Genomic DNA, 20,966 nt, shown 5'->3' with positions numbered 1-20,966 from the left:
GTCTTCATCTCAATGTTGTTTGTGCTTTTTGAGGCTGAAACACTTCGCCTGGAATTCTGAAATTATTGCAGGGTGATGAGTTAATTCAGTGGTTTGGACCTTTCTCTGAGTTGAACTGCGGTGAACTCTTGACTTTTGTTGTAGTAAAACATGATAAAAAAAGTTCTTATCTTGGATGAATAGCACACCTCCGCTCTCCCACAGCGTTCAGAGATCCAGAAATTGTTTTTTAAACCGTTATCCAGCTCAAAGTAGCTCCACACCTCCTTACTAGAATCCGAGAGGAGAGCCCTGATATTTAAAACGAGGCATTAATAACTTAAAAAGTGCAGAAGAAGTTTATTAAAAACATTGTTTACATCCTATAACGCTAGCTTTAGCTCCGAGTGCCGCCATCACTGTACTGATAATGACATAGACATATATATACATAGACACCGCATAGCCTGCCTCCTGGCGCTGGCTGCTAATGCTAATGCTAATGCTGCTGCACCCAGCCTTAGTGTAAATCTGGAAATCTAAAGTTATTGTAATTAAATGGTTAAATGGTAAAACAGTTTTCAGGAGAGAAATCTGTGTAGATTAACATCCAGCACTCATTTTACTTTAAAAATGTGTTTTTTAAGAATTACAGTTTTGTAATTTGAAGCTTTGAAGCTTTTTCTGCATTCCATGAACACTATAAATTGTTCTAAAATACTCAATGTTTAGGTATTCAAAAGAGATATTTCTCAAAAGCCATTCTTGAAGCCATTAGAGGCATTACAGTATCAAAATCTGCAACAATTCCCTTCTTTCTTCAGTCCTTTTTAGCTACTGTATTAATATATATATAAAAAAAGGGCTATATTTACTGCTCTTGAAGTTTTTTTTTGCACCTCATATCCAGGGTTTTATGGAGTTTTATCATCACTTGTGCTGAATAAAGATAAAGTGATGTTCTTTAAAAGTATATGATGGCGTCACCCCTGTTCCTTACTAGTGTCGCATAATGCACTTCATAATCCAGTATGAATAAAAATAGTGTGAAACCATGCCGCGGTGTCGTCTCAACACACAGCTTTGTTCAGAAGCTTTGTTGCTTTAATGTAAGTCATGTTTTCTGTGTGATGCAGTTTTTTTTTTTTTTTTTACAAGGAAGCAGATCAGATTTGTACAGATCTAACCGATTTCCCCTCCGGGTCGTGTACTGCAGTGTTTTTCCTCCTCTTTCAGGAGTTTTGGGTGAAGAAACCCTCATAAGACCCTCATAAGCAATAACTCCAGCGGTTCTGTGGGCTGAATTACAACCAGTAAATGATCAAAGAGTTACTTCAGCTCACACTTAGCATTCGTTAGGTGCTTTTCCTTCCCGATGCGTGCGAGGCTCCTTTGGACAGATATTGGTTTTGATGTGAGTGTGCAGTTAGCTGCAGATATGAAAGCTGCGCGAGAGTGCGCGAGTGCACGCCAGTGGCTGGAGTGGTGGGCTGCTCCTGTGGGCCTGCGGTTTGCGCGCCGGTAAACGAACGGCCGCCCGGCTGCAAGATGTTGGTTTTTCAGATGTGCTGCTGTGGGAGCTGTGGGAGCGTCTGCAGGATCTGGGGAGAAGTTTTAGGGTGTAATTACGGCGCGAGAGCAATCAGCTGCAGCTCTCGCTCAAGCTGTTACGGTTTTGCATCAGTTTTTGAGGAGGTGAGGTGGGAGATTGGGTTGGGGATTGAGGTTTTGGGGTTGGTAAGGTGGGCCGTTGGGTTTTTAACTCGCAATGCAGGTAAAAAGTGGTTACAAAAAAAATAATAAAAAGCTGTGTTTTGCAGTGGTGTGAACATTAAAATAGATAGATTTGGGTTTATTTCAGTTCCAGTTTGGCCAAATCCAAATTCATGCAACTTTGTCTTTAATATTAGGTAGAAGAGACTGAGAGAGAGTTTCTTACTAATGTAATATATTGTAAAGTAATGTAATGCAGAAAAGACATATGCAGAAAAGAGATATGCAGAAAAGTAAAATCTTTCATTTTCTTGTAGTAACTTGTATACTTATCTTCAGTTTCTTATGAAAAAAAGCTCTGAAATTCACTTTGCATGTCTATGTATATTTAAATGGGTTTTTAAAGTCTAATTTTTTGTTTGTTTGTTAGTTATTAGGTTTGGTTCTATAAAAGTGGGCCGTGACTTCATGACCATGAGTAAATGTGGGTCCTGGCCTGAGACCAGTGGAGAACCCCTGGTGTAAATGATTAAAACTTACCTTCTATCCTTCCTATCGTTTCTGTAGTAATTTCATCAATTATTCATGCAAATATATAAAGTAGGCTACGATGAAATGTATTGGCGTGGTCACTTTGCATAAACTCTGTTTATAAAAGTGATAATAAAGTAATTTTCTCAAAAAATACTGTGGTTTTGCGACGTGACGCTGCTTTGCGTTATTTGGCGGTCACGCGCGGACACGCCGGTTTGCGTCATGCTTTAAGTTATTAAACTCATGAGAGCTGAACAATGGAGACAGATTAGCTACTGCATCTACCTCATCTGTTTTCATTTGATATATATATATATATTTTGCTGCACTAAAAGGTAGGGATTCTCATTTGTGAAAGTTTGGTTTAATGTCACTTTTACGTTTCCCCTTTTTATTTTAAATGATGTAATTAGCTCTAGGGGTTAAAAGAGGAAGTAATCAAAACTAAAAAAAAAAAGAATTGACTGAAACAGAACATTTCATGGTATAATTGATGATATTTTTACTGAAAGAATAATCAGCAATACAGACAACGACAATGGCCATCCAAACGACAATCTTTAAAAGCTCCGCCCTCTGCCTGCTATCCTGCGAATGAAGGAATCAGGAGACGTTTTAAAGAGGAGAGTCCGCCCCATCTTGTTCCAGCACGCACGCGATTGGCTGGGCCATCCACCAGCCGAAGAACCTTATAGAAACCCAATGTGCTCGTGCACGTAACTGTCACTTTGAAATAAAGTTGGAAAAAAGTGAGCTATGATATTATTTTGTCATTTTCCGAGGAATAGCTGAACATTTCAGTGTTGAGTGTAAATGAGCTTTAATCCTGAAGCTGCTGCTCCACAAGAACCTGCCAGTCTTCCCAGTTCTCTCTCTGTATTAGACTCAGCTCTGGTGCAGAGACGGTGGAGATGACGGTGGCAGTGGCAGCCGGCCGGCGGTTAGCTGCTCCAGGTTCGAGCTGAAGGGGAGGAAAGAGACGCTGCTCTGAGCTTTAATTGAAGGGAGCAGAAGCAGATAGATAGCAGGAGACGGGAACATGTGCCAGAACAACACCACCACCACCGAGACCAGCTAATGACAGATGTGGCTCCCCGCTGTCCCTTTGTGTCCCCGTCATTTTCCTCCACAGCTTACTTCAGACCCGCTGGAGATGTTTTCTGTCTCAGGGAGATGTTTAGTTTGTGTCTCTGAGCTCGATAGGAGACGGAAATCCCTGCCCAACGTTTCCTCGACTGAGCATGGCGCCGGAGCGCGGAGATGATTAGAACTGCTCGTTTTTTCAGTGTTTATGTATTCAAAAGAGACATTTCTTAAAAGCTATAAATATCTATTAATAATAAACTATTGTTGAAGCCATTAGAGACATTACAGCATTAAAATCAGCCAGATTTCCCTTCTTTCTCCAGTCTTTTTAGCTATTTAGATATGTATTAATATATTTAAAAGGGCTATATTTACTGCTCTTGAAGATTTTTTGCACCTCATATCCAGGGTTTTATAGAGTTTTATTATCACTTGTGCTGAATAAAGATAAAGTGATGTTCTTTGAATATACATGATGGCGACACCCCTGTTCCTTACTAGTGTTGCACAATGCACTTTATAATCCAGTGCGAACAAAACAGCGCGAAAGCATGCTGCAGTTTCGTCTCCACACACAGCTTTGTTGCTTTAATGTAAGTTGTGTTTTCTGTGTGATATAGTTTTTATTACAAGCTTCCTTTACAAAACTGACAATTGTGTATATTTTTATTACAATCCTTTTTTGCGGCTGTATTAATATATTTAAAAAGGCTATTTTTATTTACTGCTCTTGAAGATTTTTTGCACCTCATATCCAGAGTTTTATTGAGTTTTATTATCACTTGTGCTGAATAAAGATAAAGTGATGTTCTTTGTAAATATATGATGGCGACACCCCTGTTCCTTACTAGTGTCGCGTAATGCACTTTATAATCCAGTGCAAATAAAACAGTGCGAAAGCATGTTACGGTGACGTCTCCACACACAGCTTTGTTGCTTTAACGTAGTCGTGTTTTCTTCTGTGAGAGAAATCCCCGTCTCTTTTTTTCATTTCATTTCTCTGCCGAACGTTTCCTCGACTGAGCATGGAGCCGGAGCGCGGGGATGATTGGAACTGCTCGTTTTTTTTCCTGTTTTCTTTTCTGAGGCAGTAAATCTCTCGTCTCATGTCAAGACTTGACATCCGAATCCGCCTCCCTCAGACGGCAGCTTGTAGTGTTTGTAGCTCTGTATTTACCTGTTTGTGTGTTTATTAACGTGCACATTTATTTGTTTCTGTCTTGCGTCTTTTCTCTCTCTCTTTCTCTTTCGCAGCTCTGCCTCTCTCAAGTACCGTCGTTCCTCAAGCGAGCCGTTCTGCAGGATCCGGGCCTTACAAACTAGTCTCATTAGCCAGGAAAACGGGATCCAGTTAATTAAAATAATTTCCCGTTAACACAGCTGCTTTGGTCAGCCAAATTAAACAGGGGGAGTGCTGCGCCGTCTGCTTCTCACTCGCCCAACGTCGCTCCGCAGCCTCCGAACGCGGCTAATTAGCTCAATAGGAGGAATATTTTAATAGCGATTAATGAGCTGCGGGTCTGTGTTGGTTCTAATTTAAGAGCGCTGTCTGTCTGCTGGTGGATGGGGGACGGGAGGACGGGGGGGACGAGGAGGAAACGTGGTGACAAATCCCTAAACGAGAGATTGGGAGCCTTAGGAGATCGTAACTTTTATTTATTTATTTATTTTTTATTCCTCTTTTTCTTTTTGGTGCCACCATTAAAAGATCTGATCAAAAACCTCTCCGACAGGCCGCTCGGCAGCTGAAGCGTCCCTGGACTATTCGCTCCGCCCCACAGCATCTTTCGCTTTAAATGAGTCGGTGTCGTCAGCGTTCATAGCGTTTTTTTAATTTTATTTTTTTTTATTTTACCAGATCGGTTCTTAGTTTAAAGCCATAAAGATCACAATCACTCTTGAAATTTGGAGCTCGCATCATTTCATCAGGAAATGAGCGTGTAATTTTGGTTGGTCAGTTACTTATGAGAAGGTTCACCAGTGTTCCAAGTTTTTTCCATTAGTGAATAATAGTGAAACACTGTGGTTCCCAGGAAATGAGCGTGGATTGGGGTAGTGTGGAGAAGCTAGTAGTGTTTTAGATGTTGTTCTGTTTTTCCTTTGCAACCTCTTGGATGAGTTGTCCATGCCCCTTTGGAGTAAAGAGAGTAATGGCTGGCCGGCCACTCCTGGGAAGGTTCACCACTGTGGTTCTCTGGAGCTTAATGACTTCTTTATATGTTCTCCTGTACTGTTTTAGATATTGTTCTGTTGTTCTTTTGCGACCTCCTAGATGAGTTGGCCATGTCCTTGTGGGGTAATTGGAGTGTAATTTCAGTCGGTCGGCCGGTCACTCCTGGGAAGGTTTAAACCAGTGTCCCATGTTTTCTCATTCATTCATTAGTGAATAATAGTAAAGAGCTTAAAAGTTGATACCTTAACTTCTACAGGAGTCAAATTAGGGGGGGGGGCAAGTCTTGGGCAGTTTAGAGCCCCTATGATTCAATAAAATATTGATATTTGTGTACAATATATTCCAATATCGATATTTTGTCGATTTACTGCACATTTAACTAGATTTTTTGCCTACAGCAAGTTATGATAACATCAGAAAGCTTTAGTAATGTAAGTATATTTTTGAAAGGTTTGGTAAAACCTATTAAAAATGTCGTATTTACTATTTTGATAGAAACTAATTAGGCCGTTATTAGTGGATGTAGAGAACGAGCTCCTGCTGGACTCATTTTTGTTTCTTCTGGTGCTTCTGGTGAGCAGCCAGGTTCTGCTGGTGGTAAACACGGTTTGTGTTCGGCGGTGAGAGGAGGTGATATCGGATCAGGCGCCTAGTGTGACAGATGGTTGGCGTCCAGAGTCTCGTCACATCCATCAGCGGCGCTCCTGACAGCAGAGTGACACAGTGTTACACCTGTGCGTTTGGGCCGGCTGATCTCTTTCACGCTGTTTCATCAGTTGAGGAGGAACGCTGCCGACAGGCCTCGCCGAGCGGACGCCACATCAAAGCCTGCGACGCCGCGCTCGCACCGCTCCAAACGCCAGGAAACGAGGGATGGAGAGCGGAGGAGTGGGCCGGGCTGAAAAACGCAAAAAGCAGAGGGTAATGGGGGATGAAGGAGTGATACGTGGAGCCAACTGTGCCTCGTCTCTAAGGAGCAGAGAGAGAGATGCTGCGATTACTGATTTTTGGTGATGTTTGATATAAAAGAGAGAGAGAAGGAAAACTCACACGTGCACAGTTTTTGCTTAAGTTAAAGTAAAACCTTGTCACACTCAACCCCGGTACCCTCAACCCCGGTACCCTCAACCCCGGTACCCTCAACCCCGGTACCCTCAACCTCGTCACACTCAACCTCGTCACACTCAACCCCGTCACACTCAACCCCGTCACACTCAACCCCGTCACACTCAACCCCGGTACACTCAAACCCATCACACCTAACCCTCGTCATGTTCAACCCCGGTACACTCAACCCCGGTACACTCAACCCCGGTACACTCAACCCCGGTACACTCAACCTTGTCACACTCAACCCCGGTACCCTCAACCCCGGTACCCTCAACCCCGGTACCCTCAACCTCGTCACACTCAACCCCGTCACACTCAACCCCGTCACACTCAACCCCGTCACACTCAACTCCGTCACACTCAACCCCATCACACCTAACCCTCGTCATGTTCAACCCCGGTACACTCAACCTCGTCACACTCAACCCCGGTACACTCAACCCCGTCACACTCAACCCCGTCACACTCAACCCCGTCACACTCAAATTAGTCACGTTTAAGCTCCTGTTATTCTCAACATTCTCACTCTCAACCTGTCGTCACACTCACATTGTAAAGGCTCAGAGGTTTGTTTGTTGGGAAAATGCTTGTAAATGCATGTATATATAATTTACAGGACCGTAAGTAAATGTTAATAAATCTTCAGCCCTATAATCTTTTTATTTTTTTTATTATTAATATTTTGATATTTTGACAATAAAAATAAATATGAGTGTTAAATGTACAGTATACACACTGCTGCCCGCAGGTTACTGTACGATTTATAGTGGTTTTTTTTTAGTTATTTTAAAGGGAAGGTTTTAGGCGTTTAGCTGGAATCCTGTTTAAATAGACAGGACTCATTTCCTTTACCAGTATGCAGCTGAATCTGTTCCTCTTGGCTCCACAGTTGCAGTACCACGCCGGCCTGGCCTCCAGCCTCCTAAACCAGCAGTCCCTCAAGCGCTCGGCCAATCAGATCGGAGCATCGGCGAAGAGGAGGCCGAAGGTCCAGCCCAGCACCCTTGTTCTGCCCATCCAGTGAGTGATTCTGATTGGGAATTAACCCAGTCTGACTTTTGCCATTTCAGAACTTTCCACACACAGGAGTTTGATGCTTTCTGAGGGGCTACGAGTGCTGAGTTTTAAAATGCTAACATTTGCATCTTTAGCTGGAGTGAGGAGGAGTGATGAAAGTCAGCAGAATGCAAAAATCTGGAACGCAAAGTTCTGTCCCACACTCACTTTAGGAAAACTTTTTCATATCAGATATTTCCTTTTTTTTAATATATATATATATATATATATATATATATATATATATATATATATTTATCACAGTGTCAGAGAAGCATGTGTTTTGGAAACTGCTCAAAATCAAACTTAGATATACTGTATATTAATGACACGGTTAATATCACAGAAATATGCCGTGCACTAAATGATATGTTGGCAGTCGTGTGGAGACTTTCACAGCTGAATGCTGACAGTCTTTACCAGCCACCTAATTACACTATAACTACTGCATATGTTGGATTATTTCATTTTTTATCATTTAAAAAAAGTCCTGGAGTCTTGGAGTCTCTGGTTTGTGAATCCAATTTCATATTTCTGGGTTAAAATGCAAGTCTAGTCTAAAACTCTTCTTGTAGAAATCTCTCAGATTAGAGTTCAAGTTCAAGTATTTTAGTAATTCAGTTCAAAATGTGAAACTCATATATTATATAGATGAAATGAAATGAAAACCCAAAAATCAGCGTCTGACAATTTTAATATTAAATAAAAATAATTGGTACTTTTGGCAGTGTGGGCAGTGTGCCAAATCCTGCTGGAAAATGAAATCCACATCTCCATAAACGTTTTGAGCAGATAGCAGACATGTGTCTTTATCCAAACCATCACTGATTGGTGGAAACTTCACACTAGACCTCGAGCAGTTTGGACTGTGTGTCTCTCCACTCTTCCTCCAGACTCTGATCCCTTGATTTCCTTTAAATGAAATGTAAAATTACTGATGATCAGTGATGGTTTGGAGAGTCATGTCTGTCATCTGCTGCTGTTGATCCACTGTGTTTTATTATCAAGTCTAAAGTCAGTGCAGTTTTGTTTTCCCACAATATCTTACAGCAGATTTGCCGATTTCATTTTCCAGCAGGATTTGGCACACTGCCCACAGTACTACTAAGAAGTACCAATTGGTCTTAATATATAGTATTCTAATTTTCTGATATTCACTGATTTTTTTTTTAGGGGTTTTCATTGGCTGTAAGCCGTAATAATCATCAACAATAAAATAAATAAACGCTTAAAATAGATAGACTCTGTGTTTAATACACCTATATAATATATAATAAGTTTTTCCTTTTTTTTTTTTAACTTTAGTATGTTTTAGACATGCTATAATTTTTTTTTGGCCAATTTTTGTTAACATATATAAAATCCACTTGTTGGGTGCTAAACGAAATAGTGGCAAATGCAAAACAGGAAAACATACTGTTAAAAAATATATATTAATAATAAAAAAAATCCAAAATAGAGCAGCTGTTGGTTGAGCAGCTGAAAGCCGCTCTTTCTCAGGCTGAGAGCGGCCACTGGTTTCTGCTCTCCAGTCTCTGTTTCACTGGTTTCAGAGTAAAATGCTTCATTGTCTCCGGCGGGGAGTCAGCCGGGTTGTAGATGCTGCGCTTTGATAAGAGGCTGAACACTCGCAGTAGGAATGAGGAGAGAGCAGAGCTTTCACCTGAAGATAAAAGAGGGAAAGGATGTAAAGAAGATGGAGAGATGGTGGAGGAGAGGAGAGGAGAGTAGAGTGGTTGCCAGATGTCACTCCACTTTACACTCCACTCCTCACCGGTGAGAAACACTGAGCAGACTGGCCTTGCCGGCTGGGCAGTAGCTGTAGAGCAGCATTTAAATATTGAATATTATGTTTAATATTATATTATGCATCATTTAGAAATTGTAGTTTAAAATAGCAGCTTTAGAATTAATTTTATGCTCCACTGAGCTGTAAAATAGAGTTAACAGGGACTTAACAAGCAGGTAACTGCACTGTGTAACTTTAAATGATATATTACCATATTTTTCGGACTATAAGGCGCACTTAAAATCCTTTAATTTAATTTTTTTACAAAAATCTACAGTGTGTCTTATGTATGTATGTATTTTATCAGTCAGGTATGAAGGAGCAGTAAAGCCACTGAACTCTGAAGTACAGTGTTATGAGGGTTAGTTTTCAGTAAAGTTTCTCCAGCACTAAGGCTGGAGCAGTATTAGCATTAGCTAAGCGCTAGCTCTTTTGCCGTTTAGAGGTGAGTGTATTGGACTAGGGTTACCAGAACACTCAGGGTTCCTCAGTCTAGCAGCTAATGCTAATGCTGCTGCACCCAGCCTTAGTGCTGGAGAAACTTCGCTAACAACTCACTCTTAGAAAAAATTGTGGATATTAATTAAAGCGCTTTACTCACCCAAATAAACAGTTTTCAGGAGAGAAATCTATGCAGATTAAAATCCAGCACTCATTTGACTTTAAAATATTTTGTTGTTCTTAAAAACAAAAAAAAAAACATTTTAAAGTTCTTATATCTCCCTTATCTGCTGACTTGCCAAGGACTGCAGGTACAGATCCCTCCCTCAAACAAAGTCTGCTGGCTAATCCTAATGCTGTGTACAGTCTGAGGTTCTCAGAAATGGCATTGATCTGTTTGACATGCAAATAAATGTAAAAAAAGCTATTGTTTGTATTTGTGATAGCTCTAAAAGGTCCTGTTAAGGTTTTGGCACATGCACAAAAATCATTTTTAAGATTAGCTCATATTTTAGATTTTTTCAAGCAGCATCATTCAGCCATAATCGACAGTGACAGACTCTATTTTCTCTATTTTCTCTATTATTCCAAATTCATGCAAAAATTTGTCATGCCAATTTCCTCAGATACCGCTGGTCCAGTTTGTGCAGGTTCAGACTGATTTTATACGTTTTGGATTTTCTGTCTCATTATTTCCTCACTGACTCTCTGCGCTGTCACTGTCAGGTAATGATCCTGGGAAATGCTGGTCCAGCTGTCACTGGTCAGGGTGACTCAGATAACAGTACTGAGATATAGGTATTATATTTAATATTTCAGCCTTGTATTGCTCTGGGATCAGCTGGTCCAAATCACAGTTAAAAATGTCTATTTTAGTCTTCCACACAGATAACACATTTGTGTTACATAAAGAACTTTTCTGTAATTTGCTATACAACGTGTATCATCATACAGGGATTATGATTCAGTATATTGCAATATGCTGATACTGGTAAAAATCTGTGTAAAACAAAAATAACCAAACCAACCCACCATTCATTCAACTGATAATTCAACCAACCATTAAACACAACCAACCATTCAACCGACCGTTCAAGCAACTAAACCAATAAACCTAACCAACGATTCAATCAACCAACCAACCATTCAACCGACCGTTCAACCAACTGACCATTAGACAGAGCCAACCATTAAACCAAACCAACCCACCATTCAACCAACTGATAATTCAACCAACCATTAAACACAACCAACCATTAAACACAACCAACCATTCAACCGACCATTCAAGCAACTGACCAATAAACCTAACCAGTGATTCAATCAGCCAACCAACCAACCATTGATCCAAACCAATCATTTAACCAAGCGACCAACCAACCATTTCATCAAGTGACAGTTCAACCAACCATTCAACAGAACCAACCATTTAACCAAACTACAGTTCAATCAACTAAGAGTTCAATCAACCTGTAATCCTAACCAATCGTTCAACCAACCAATCAACCATTCAGTCAAACTATTGAAAATTCAACCAACCATTTAACAGAACCAATAATACACACCGAGAGTATTCCATCTACCAAACTCTCACTGTTGTACAATGCTTGGGTTTAGTCTGTCATTAAAGTAATCAGATATTTCTGCTTTACTGCTTTGTGATTTAATAAGCTTTTTTTTTAATTGTATAAATATATATAGTATTTATTTAAACTTTACATAAATAAAGCTTTGTATTGCGGTGGATTTATATGCTTTTCGGGACGGAGGAAAAGGACGTCGAGCTCGGCAAGGTGAAGAGAGACGGGCGCTCCTCTGTCAGGTGCTATTGTCCTGATGAATTTGCCATTTCTAAAAGAAGCTGCGTATGAATTATGCAGCGCAACCTTCATATGAGTTTGCTTTTATGAACACCCCCCTCCTCCGTCCCTATCAAACGTTTTCGTTGTAGAAATGTGTAGATGTCAGCATCGGTATGAGCATTGGCAGATACAACAAAAAAATTAGAGGCCACAAAGAGTTTTTGAGTGATGTAGATTTGTGATTTGTGTGTGAACAACCTGCAAAAGATCAATGTCTTTACCTGAACCTTCACATTATCTACTGTAGCTTTACACAGTTCTTCTCACTCAAACATTACATTAACAAAAAAATGTCTATAAGGAAACATGCGTTTAAAAGGGCCTTCAGAGAAAAGAAGCCTATATATAACTTTTTGGCATTTTTTTGTATAGTATCTATCAGTCAACCAATCAAGCAACTATTAATTCAACCAACCATTAAACAGAGCCAGTCGTTTAACCAACCAACCATTCAACCAATTGACCATAATCAGAACCAACCAATCAACCATTAAAGAGAACCAATTGTTCAATCCACCAACCATTGGACCAACTGTCAGATTATCCAACCATTAAACAGAACCAATCATTCAACCAGCTGACCATTAAACCGAACCAACCATCCAACAGAACCAACAATTAAACCAACTGACAATTAACCTAAATGACAATTGAACCAACCCACAATTCAACAGAACCAAACGTTCAACAGAAACAACCATTCAACCAACAGACCGTTCCATCGACCAAACATTCAACCAAACCAATTGTTCAACCTACTGAAAATTAAACCAATTGCAAATGTTGAAAACATTCAACATTAAACAATTCAACATTAAACAGAACCATCCATTCAACCAACCAACAGTTTAACCAAACCAACTGTTCTACCGAACCAACCGTTCAACAGAACCAACCATTCAACAGATCCATGTATTTAACCAACCAAAAATTCAACAGAACCAACCATTCACCCAGTTTAACCAGCCAACCAATCAAGCAACACCAACTTTTTAACCCACTAGTCAATTGCAATTGACCATGCAACTAACCAATCATTGGTTTATCCAACCATTCTACCAACCATTAGTTCAACTTTACAACCTATTGATCATTCAACCAACCTATCAGTCAGTTGGTTAATTAAATAGGTTGACATTTTGTTAAATGCAATTTCAATTAAATGTTTTGTATTTGAATGAGCTTGCATTGAGATTGCATTACCTAAATGGCTACCCTTCTGACAGTATAAAGCATATTTTTTTTGTTCTTTTGGGTGTTTTTATGTTTAAAACCATAATACGGCATTCTAAGTGCAAGAGCACAGGGAGCAAACTAAAGGTCTTAAACCTGTTAAGGTTAAATTCTGTACAATTTAGAGAAATCACCAGAATACAACCCTGATGCTCTGATCGAAAACAATGACCCGACTCTGACCCTCATATCTGATAATTGGACCCTGATTAACTCTTCAAATCTTCACACATATCGAGGTCCTGTGAAACGACCTGGACCTGAGCACCCGCTGGACACGGTCTGCAGAATCGGAGAGCTGCTCTGATATTTGGAAGCTCGGAAAAGCCTGGCAGGGTTTAGTTGTTTTTAGCGTCCAGCACTTGTTTAGCATTTCTGTCCTGCTGTAACACGCCTGATTCATCTCATCAAGGACTTGATAAATCACTGGCAGTCTTCAGAATTGCTCAGATGCTCGTGTGTCATCAGCATATGCTGAATGACTGTTTTGCGATTGTGTTTTAGGGGGATGGATCTTTCCTTTTCATTCGCTTATTGAGCTGTTGTTAATTCCAGCTTCAGATTTACAGTTTTTGGACTCTGTTGGGTAATGCGTGAGATTAGCTTCCTTTAATCTTAACAGGGAAGAGCTTCTAATAGATTTAGGATTATTGCTTTGTGAATACAGCTTTGAAATAAATCAAGAGACCAATTTAAAATGATAATTTTCTCTGATTTTATCATTTATAGGTACAACCCAATCCAGTAGAGACTGTGTGTACAATTTTTTAATTTGTTTTAACTTCTATTCAATTGAATACACTACAAAGACAAGATATTTAATGTGCAAAACAAATAAACTTTATTGTTTTTTGCAATTATTCAGTCATTCAATCAATTTGACTCCTGCAACATGTTTCAAAGATGTCCAAACTTCTTATGGTACAGTCATGAATGCTGACCATCATGGCAAGTGAGGTTCTTTTGGGTTCTTTGGATGTTGTTGTGGGGTCTTTTTTTGACCTCTTAGATGAATCATCCTTGGGCTCTTGGGGTAATTTTGGTCGACTGGCCGGCCACTCCTGGGAAGGTTCACCACTGTTCCATGTTTTCTCCATTTGTGGATAATGGCTCCCATCATGGTTCACTGGAGTCTCAAAGCTTTAGAAATGGCTTTATAACCGTTTCCGGACTGATGGCTCTCGATTACTGTCTTTCTCATTTCTTCGGATGTTTTCACACAGGGCCACGTTGGTTTGGATTTTGTGAAAACCTTCATCTAAGAACTGCATTTTGGGTTATTTGTGTTGTCTTTGACCAACATGTAAATTTGTTTGGTGATCTTAAACTTTTAAGCGAAAAATAATACATCATGAAGGATGGAAGGGGGAATATACAGTATATCACACGGTATATCTTCTAAATTCCAAATAGAAACATTGTCATTTAGAGCATTTGTTTGCAGAAAATGTAAAAAAAACGCCAAAAAACAAAAAAGATGCAGTGCTTTCAGACCTTAAATAGTAAAGTATAGGAATCAATATTTGGTGGAATAACCCTGTCTTTTATTTACAGTTTTCATGCATCTTGGCATCATGTTCTCCTCCACCAGTCTTACACACTGCTTTTGGATAACTTTATGCTGCTTTACTCCTGGTGCAAAAATTCAAGCAGCTCAGTTTGGTGGTTTGATGGCTTGTGATCATCCATCTTCCTCTTCATTATATTTCAAATGTTTTAAAAGGTTTACAAAGGTTTTTCTTCTGCTCTGGCAAAGTCAGGTCAATGAAGGTGTCGATCTAGAGGTAGATGGATGCATCCTTCCAAGAACCACTTAAAAAATTGGCTTTTTAAGAAGAGTCCTTTGACTGCCAGTGTAGCTGATCTTTGTATCCATGCACAAAAAAACCCAAACTGCAGTTTTCGGACTGGAACACAAAAAGCCTTTAAAAAAGAACAAAAATGGCAGTTTAAGTGCATATTAATGCAGTGTTTCAGTGTAATTGAGGCCCAGAGGAAGGTCTGAGTGATACCCCTGGCCCTGATCTCTCTCTGTATGTAGATATTAATCCCCCAAACAGAATTACGCAGCATTTAATCAGCTAATCTGGCACTGAGGAAGCCCAGCCGTGCGTGAACAGACCAGCAGCAGCTATTTGGACAGCAGTTCTAGTTTATAATGGGATAAATAAATACGGATGATTATGCTGTACTTGTGGTAGTAAATCCACTCAACAGATTTGCGGCTACGAGATGATCTGTACAAGAGCAATTAGCCTCAGCGTCCCTGTAATCGCTCATCCTCCTCGAGAACAGCAATACTGCTGAAGACTTGACCTGTCAGATACAAAGCGCTGTGCTTTCTTTGAGATCTGTTAAAATAAAACGGCTTGCAAAAGTATTTATACCCTTCATCGGACCACCTTTCTTCTACGTTTCTTTCTACGTGTTCCTTCATGGCTTGTAGCACTTCTTATGCCTTTTTTTATTCAACAATGGTTTTCTTCTCGTCACTCGTCCATAAAGACCAGATTTGATGAGAGCACGACTTATAGATGCTCCCACCTGAGCTGTGGATCTCTGCAGCTCTTCCAGAGTGACCATAGTCATCATTACTGCTTCTCTGACCTGTCAGTTTGGGTGAACCATGGTCATGTCTTAGTATCAAGAGGTAGAGAAGATAGCCCTTTTTGACTAACGTTCTAATCCATATTATGAGAAGCAAGAACTACTCAACTAGAAAAAAAAGAAAAATATAATAGAAAATATAAAAAATAATAAAATGCAGTCACCACAAAGACCATCAAAAACGTTGACTGATGAAACTGGCTCTCATCGGGACACCGAAGGAATACCAAAGAGTTACCTCTCATTGAGCTGGTGGATGTTGGATACCTTTTACTCCTCCACCATCCACTTGAGGATGCCCCACAGGTGCTCAATTGGTTTTAGGTCTGGAGACACACTTTGCCAGTTCATCACCTTTGCCTTCATCTTTCTCATAAAACCAATGTCGCCATCTTGGAGGTACCATGCCAATGGCCCAGTTTCTGAAGAGAGAGGATCATGTTTGGCTTCAGAATATCACAGTAGATGTTGGAATTCAGCTCCCCAATGCAAGCAGAACTTGTATTGGCTACTGTAGGTTTAGTTATTCCAGTTTTAAGGACATTAATTTGCACAAGGTTTTTCATTTTTGATGAACAGTGGATTGATTTGTCTCATGTCATCATGGCCAGACGGATTACCTCATTGGCTCTACGCTTTACTGAGAAACTTAAGTAAGCATAACTTAGAACATCAAGTTATTACAACTAAAGGGGAAGTTGATTTACCTCTTTTTTATTTTTGTTATCATGTAATAAGACCGGATAAGTTGAGTTTACTTAACTTTTTTAGGGCAGCCGGTTTGCTCAAATGTTTTAACTAATGGGGAAGCATTGAATGAATTAAAAAAAAAATCAAAGTTTTAACAACTAAAGGGGAAGTTGATTTATTTGTAAGGTAGCCCAGGGGGGAATCACTACACGCTGATGGTGAGTGTCTGGTTAGTCAGAAACTGTTGGACACGCCCAGTATGCAAATAGATTGTGACAGAAGCCAATAGAAAATAAGCTGTTAATGGAAAAAAAGACTAAACTCAGTTATTATATGAGTTGGTTCAACTCAAAGATCTCAGTTTGAATAGTTCAGTATATGTGCTCACAAATTTAGTTCAACTAACTCAAAATAGTTGAGTATTGTTTAGAAATATCCAATTTTATGTAAAACAGACTTAAATCATTTGAGTTGAAGCAGCGTATGGGTTTACAGTGTGGATGGAAAGTCACCAGCGATGACCTTGAAGCCGTGCAGACTGACATTGACGTCCACAAGCTGCAGACGCTTCGCGGCGCTGAGGAATCCTCAGGACGTTGACGGCTCGTCCTTGTGGGATTGATGCAGTGCAGAGATGTCACTTCGGTCCTGCCCGCTCCCGTCAGCGACCCAGCCGAGCTTGTTTAGTTACAGTGGTACTGTCCGGGACGTCCCCCTCCCTGGCCTTATATGCTTGAGTGGGTCACTGAACAGTGGGTCGTACAGCAGAGTGAGTCTTTCTCAGCAGTGTCCTCTTCTTATCATACAGTAACTCAGAGCACAGGCAGAAATATAACAGTTTTAAAAAACACAGAATTAAACATAGTGATGATAAAACATCTGTTTATAGACCTGTCTCAGTAATTACATTTTCAGTCTCTTCCACAACCTGTTCAGACTCATTTGCAACCAGTTGAGACTCTTCCACACCCTGTTCAGACTCCTCCACAACTTGTCCAGACTCTTCCACAATCTATTTCGACTTTTCCACAACCTGTTACGACTCTTCCTTAATCTGTCGACACTCTTCCACAACCTGTTCAGATTCTTTCACAACCTGTTCAAACTTTTCTACATCCTATTTAGACTCCTCTAAAACCTGTCCAGACTCTTCCTCAACCTGTCCAGACTCTTCAACCTGTCCAGACACCTCCACAACCTGTTCACTCTTTTACAACCTGTTCAGACTCTACAACCTGTCCAGACTCTTCCACATCCTATTGAGACTCTTCCACAACCTGTCCAGACTCTTCCACATCCTATTGAGACTCTTCCACAACCTGTCCAGACTCCTTCACAACCTGTTAAGACTCTTCCTCAACCTGTCGAGACTCTTCCACAACCTGTCCAGACTCTTCCACATCCTATTCATACTCTTCCACAACCTGTCCAGACCCTTCCACAACCTCTTCAAACTCCTCCACAACCTCTTCAGACTCTTCCACAACCTCTTCAGACTCTTCCACAACCTCTTCAGACTCTTCCACAACCTCTTCAGACTCCTCCACAACCTCTTCAGACTCCTCCACAACCTGTTCAGACTCTTCCGCAATCTATTCCGACTTTTCCACAACCTGTTAAGACTCTTCCTCAACCTGTCGAGACTCTTCCACCACATGTTCAGACCCTTCCACAACCTCTTCAGACTCTTCCACAACCTGTCCAGACTCCTTCAGCGTAAACTCCTTCACAATGTAAACTTCTATAGACTGCAAAGACCCTTCCAAAACCTGTTGAGACTCTTCCACAATCTGTCCAGATTCATCCACACCCTTTTCAGACTCTTGCTCACATTGTTAAGACTCTTCCACAACCTGTTGAGACTTCTTCATAACCTATTCCAACTCCTCCAATCCTATTCAGACTCTTACACTGGTATTAGTGAATAATAAAAGACCTTTGACATGCTGAGACGGTCAAGTTGGTTGATGGTGGTTGGTTCTGTATTAGGGCAAGCACTAAACAGGCATACTAAACCATCCATGCCAGAGATGCTTTTATGCATGTTCATTGGTTCATCCAGGCTTTTAATCTTCTCATGACTGTAACACTGTAAGATCACTATCATTAGAGTAGTGAATATGGGTTCTGCTTGAAGTTCTGCTGTTAACAATCGCAGGAATTAAGCGGAATAGTGGTAAAGAGGTGTCGTTTCTGAGTGCTGCATTGCAGCAGAACATCTACAGCGGGAGTGATATGAAAATTTCAGTCGCTGGTGATCCCTGATTAGAGCGAGAGATGAAGGCAGCTCCCCCCGATCAGTATTCATGGCAGCCTCTCGCACGGGCACAAGAAAGGGCTATTTGATCACTTTGTAGAATCAATCACACGGCGCCGAAAACGTTGCCCGGTTACATGCAGATCAACAAAGTGCAGTTTTGGTGTTTTTTTTTTGTTTTTGTTGTGGTTTTTTTGTTTAAACTGACCATTATTAGTGCAAACCCCCCCTAAAAAAACCATCCAACCACCCGCCGCCCAGCCCTCGCCGCCTATCGCCCACTCTCGCCGACTCTCGCCCACTCGCACATGCGGTCGTTGATCAGGGTGAAAGTTTTCCTTTTCTTCTTCAGATGACTGAGATTGTAATTTTGCTGAAAAGGTTTCATCATCCGGGCGGCCGGTAATGATAATCCGAGGCATTAACATTCGGGACACTCTTCAGAGTGGATTCTTTTAAACTGCGTAACAGAAACTCCCCGATGTCTATCTCCGCAGAGCTCTCATTAACTTTGCATTTAGATTACAAGGTAGATAGAAGAGGAAAAGCCTCCGCGGCCGCTGGACTCGTACAGACAGCTTGTTTTACTGACCCGTCCTTCTGCTCGCCTCTCCTCGCTGCACCTTACCTATCGACCTAAAGCCAAACACACCTGAATAACACACACTTCAGTCCTTCAGTTCTTCAGTCCTTTAGTCCTTTAGTCCCATCACTGAGAATCCACTGTTCCCGCACAGTTACGGGAGGTAGAAGAGAGGGGGGAGAAATGAGTATATACATAGATTAGTGTAATACTTCAGTGTAATACTTGTATAATATGCTGTAATACGCTCTTCAGAGAGTAGAGCTTAGTCTTAGATCATGAATAATTTATTTACTGTAGAGCTTTTTTATTGTTTCGTCTGAACACAGAAATCAGAAACGTTAGACATGTTATCATGCATGTTTCTTTGTCCCTAGAGGCAGAAAGCGTATGTTGATGATTACGTCAAATTTGTACCAATTTGTTTATTTTTATTTTTTGCTATGAAAATGAAGCTACATAGTCCATGCTAAATTATGGACTTCAATCTTCACTTCAATTAGCTTTAGTTTAAAAACAAGGATAGAAAACATGTAAAATCAGTCTGAAATGTTTTAAAATTGCTTTGTTCAAAAGTACAATAACCAACCTTGAATACATTATAAATGAAGCTTGTTAAATAAGCCACCTTCTGTTGCTGAGAGAATTCTGCATGGAAGAATAGGAAATGCCTTCTCCCAGTTGATGTCAGAGACTGTGAGATAGTTGATGTTATTTTTCAGGCAAAATAGGGGAAATTCTAGCTACTAATGCATAGGGTATATTAACATTCTAGTGCAGTATTTTTGCTAGTATTATCACTATACTCATACTAAGTGCGTTTTCACACCTGTAGTTGTGAAAGTTTCTTTGGTCCGGATCAGTTGATGAGTTGATGATGTTTATTTGGAGCTTCAGTTTCTCTCTCTGTTTGGTTTGGTTTCACAGAGATATATAAACCTAAACGCACCAAAAATGCCACGCACCAATAAACCACACAAGCACATCAGAGTCTCCTCTGATTGGTCAGAGCTTGGAATATATCTGTGCTGCTTTAACACAGATTACAGTCCATTTTACCAAACCAAATAGTGCTAGTGCGAAACGCCCTTAATGTTGCATGAGTTCCACAAAGTACAAGTAGGGATCAGTGTTTTTATCTGGATCAATCTGCTGGAAATTGATTTTTTCAGCAGATCAGCTATTGATCTTTTTTTTAGAGAGTTATCCTGAGTTTTCCTCCTGGCTTTTATTTTATTTATATGTGAACAGAGATCTCTGAGCGGCTGTGTCCGGCGGTGTCTGTGTCGGTAACCTCCTCCTGTAATCTGTGTTTGGTGGAGCAGCTGTGATGTTACGGCACCGAGTCAACAGATCGGGTTCTCCTCCCTCTCGGCTCCTCCCCCTGGCCGAGGCCGGCTCTCGGGTCGAGGCTCGCTCGGTGAGAGCGCTGTGATTGGGAGGAGAGGTTGGGTAGCAGGCAATTAAAAATATGCTAATTGAGGGGCCTGTGGCAGAGCCTGGAGGAGGGATGTGAAGGAGGGGGTCCGGGGCCGGCTCTGCTCTTACAGCGGGTTTATCTGAACAGAGGTTTTTAAAAAAGATCGGCTGGTGTTGCGGCACAGATAACACTCGGCTCAGTTAAACTGGCTGTGCGTCACGTAGTGAAAACGGTTACGACGTCACTGTCCTGAAAAAACCTGATGTTTTATATTGAATCTGGCAGCTGCTGTTTATATAGCATCTTATTAATGACGTTATTACTGCAGTTCTTTACTATGATTGGAAGATTGCAGCTAATGAAGGATGACTAGAATAGCAGTGCTGAGGTAAATGCATGCATAGAATACCACTGCTGAGGTAAATGCATGAAT

General features: G+C 40.6%; 1 protein-coding gene across 1 annotated transcript in view; it reads left to right on the top strand.

Moving 5' to 3' along the window:
• The window catches only part of med27 (mediator complex subunit 27), a 79,373-nt gene that overhangs the window by 14,627 nt on the left and 43,780 nt on the right, over positions 1-20,966 (top strand). The window contains exon 3 of the mRNA XM_022670587.2: positions 7,485-7,615. Within this exon, the coding sequence (XP_022526308.1) occupies positions 7,485-7,615 (131 nt within the window). The remainder of the gene's footprint in view (positions 1-7,484; positions 7,616-20,966) is intronic.

Source organism: Astyanax mexicanus, chromosome 12 (genome assembly GCF_023375975.1).
Source record: "Astyanax mexicanus isolate ESR-SI-001 chromosome 12, AstMex3_surface, whole genome shotgun sequence".
Classification (NCBI taxonomy): Eukaryota; Metazoa; Chordata; class Actinopteri; order Characiformes; family Acestrorhamphidae; genus Astyanax; species Astyanax mexicanus.
Note: the sequence above shows the minus strand (reverse complement) of the source record. Positions and strands in the feature narration are given on the sequence as shown.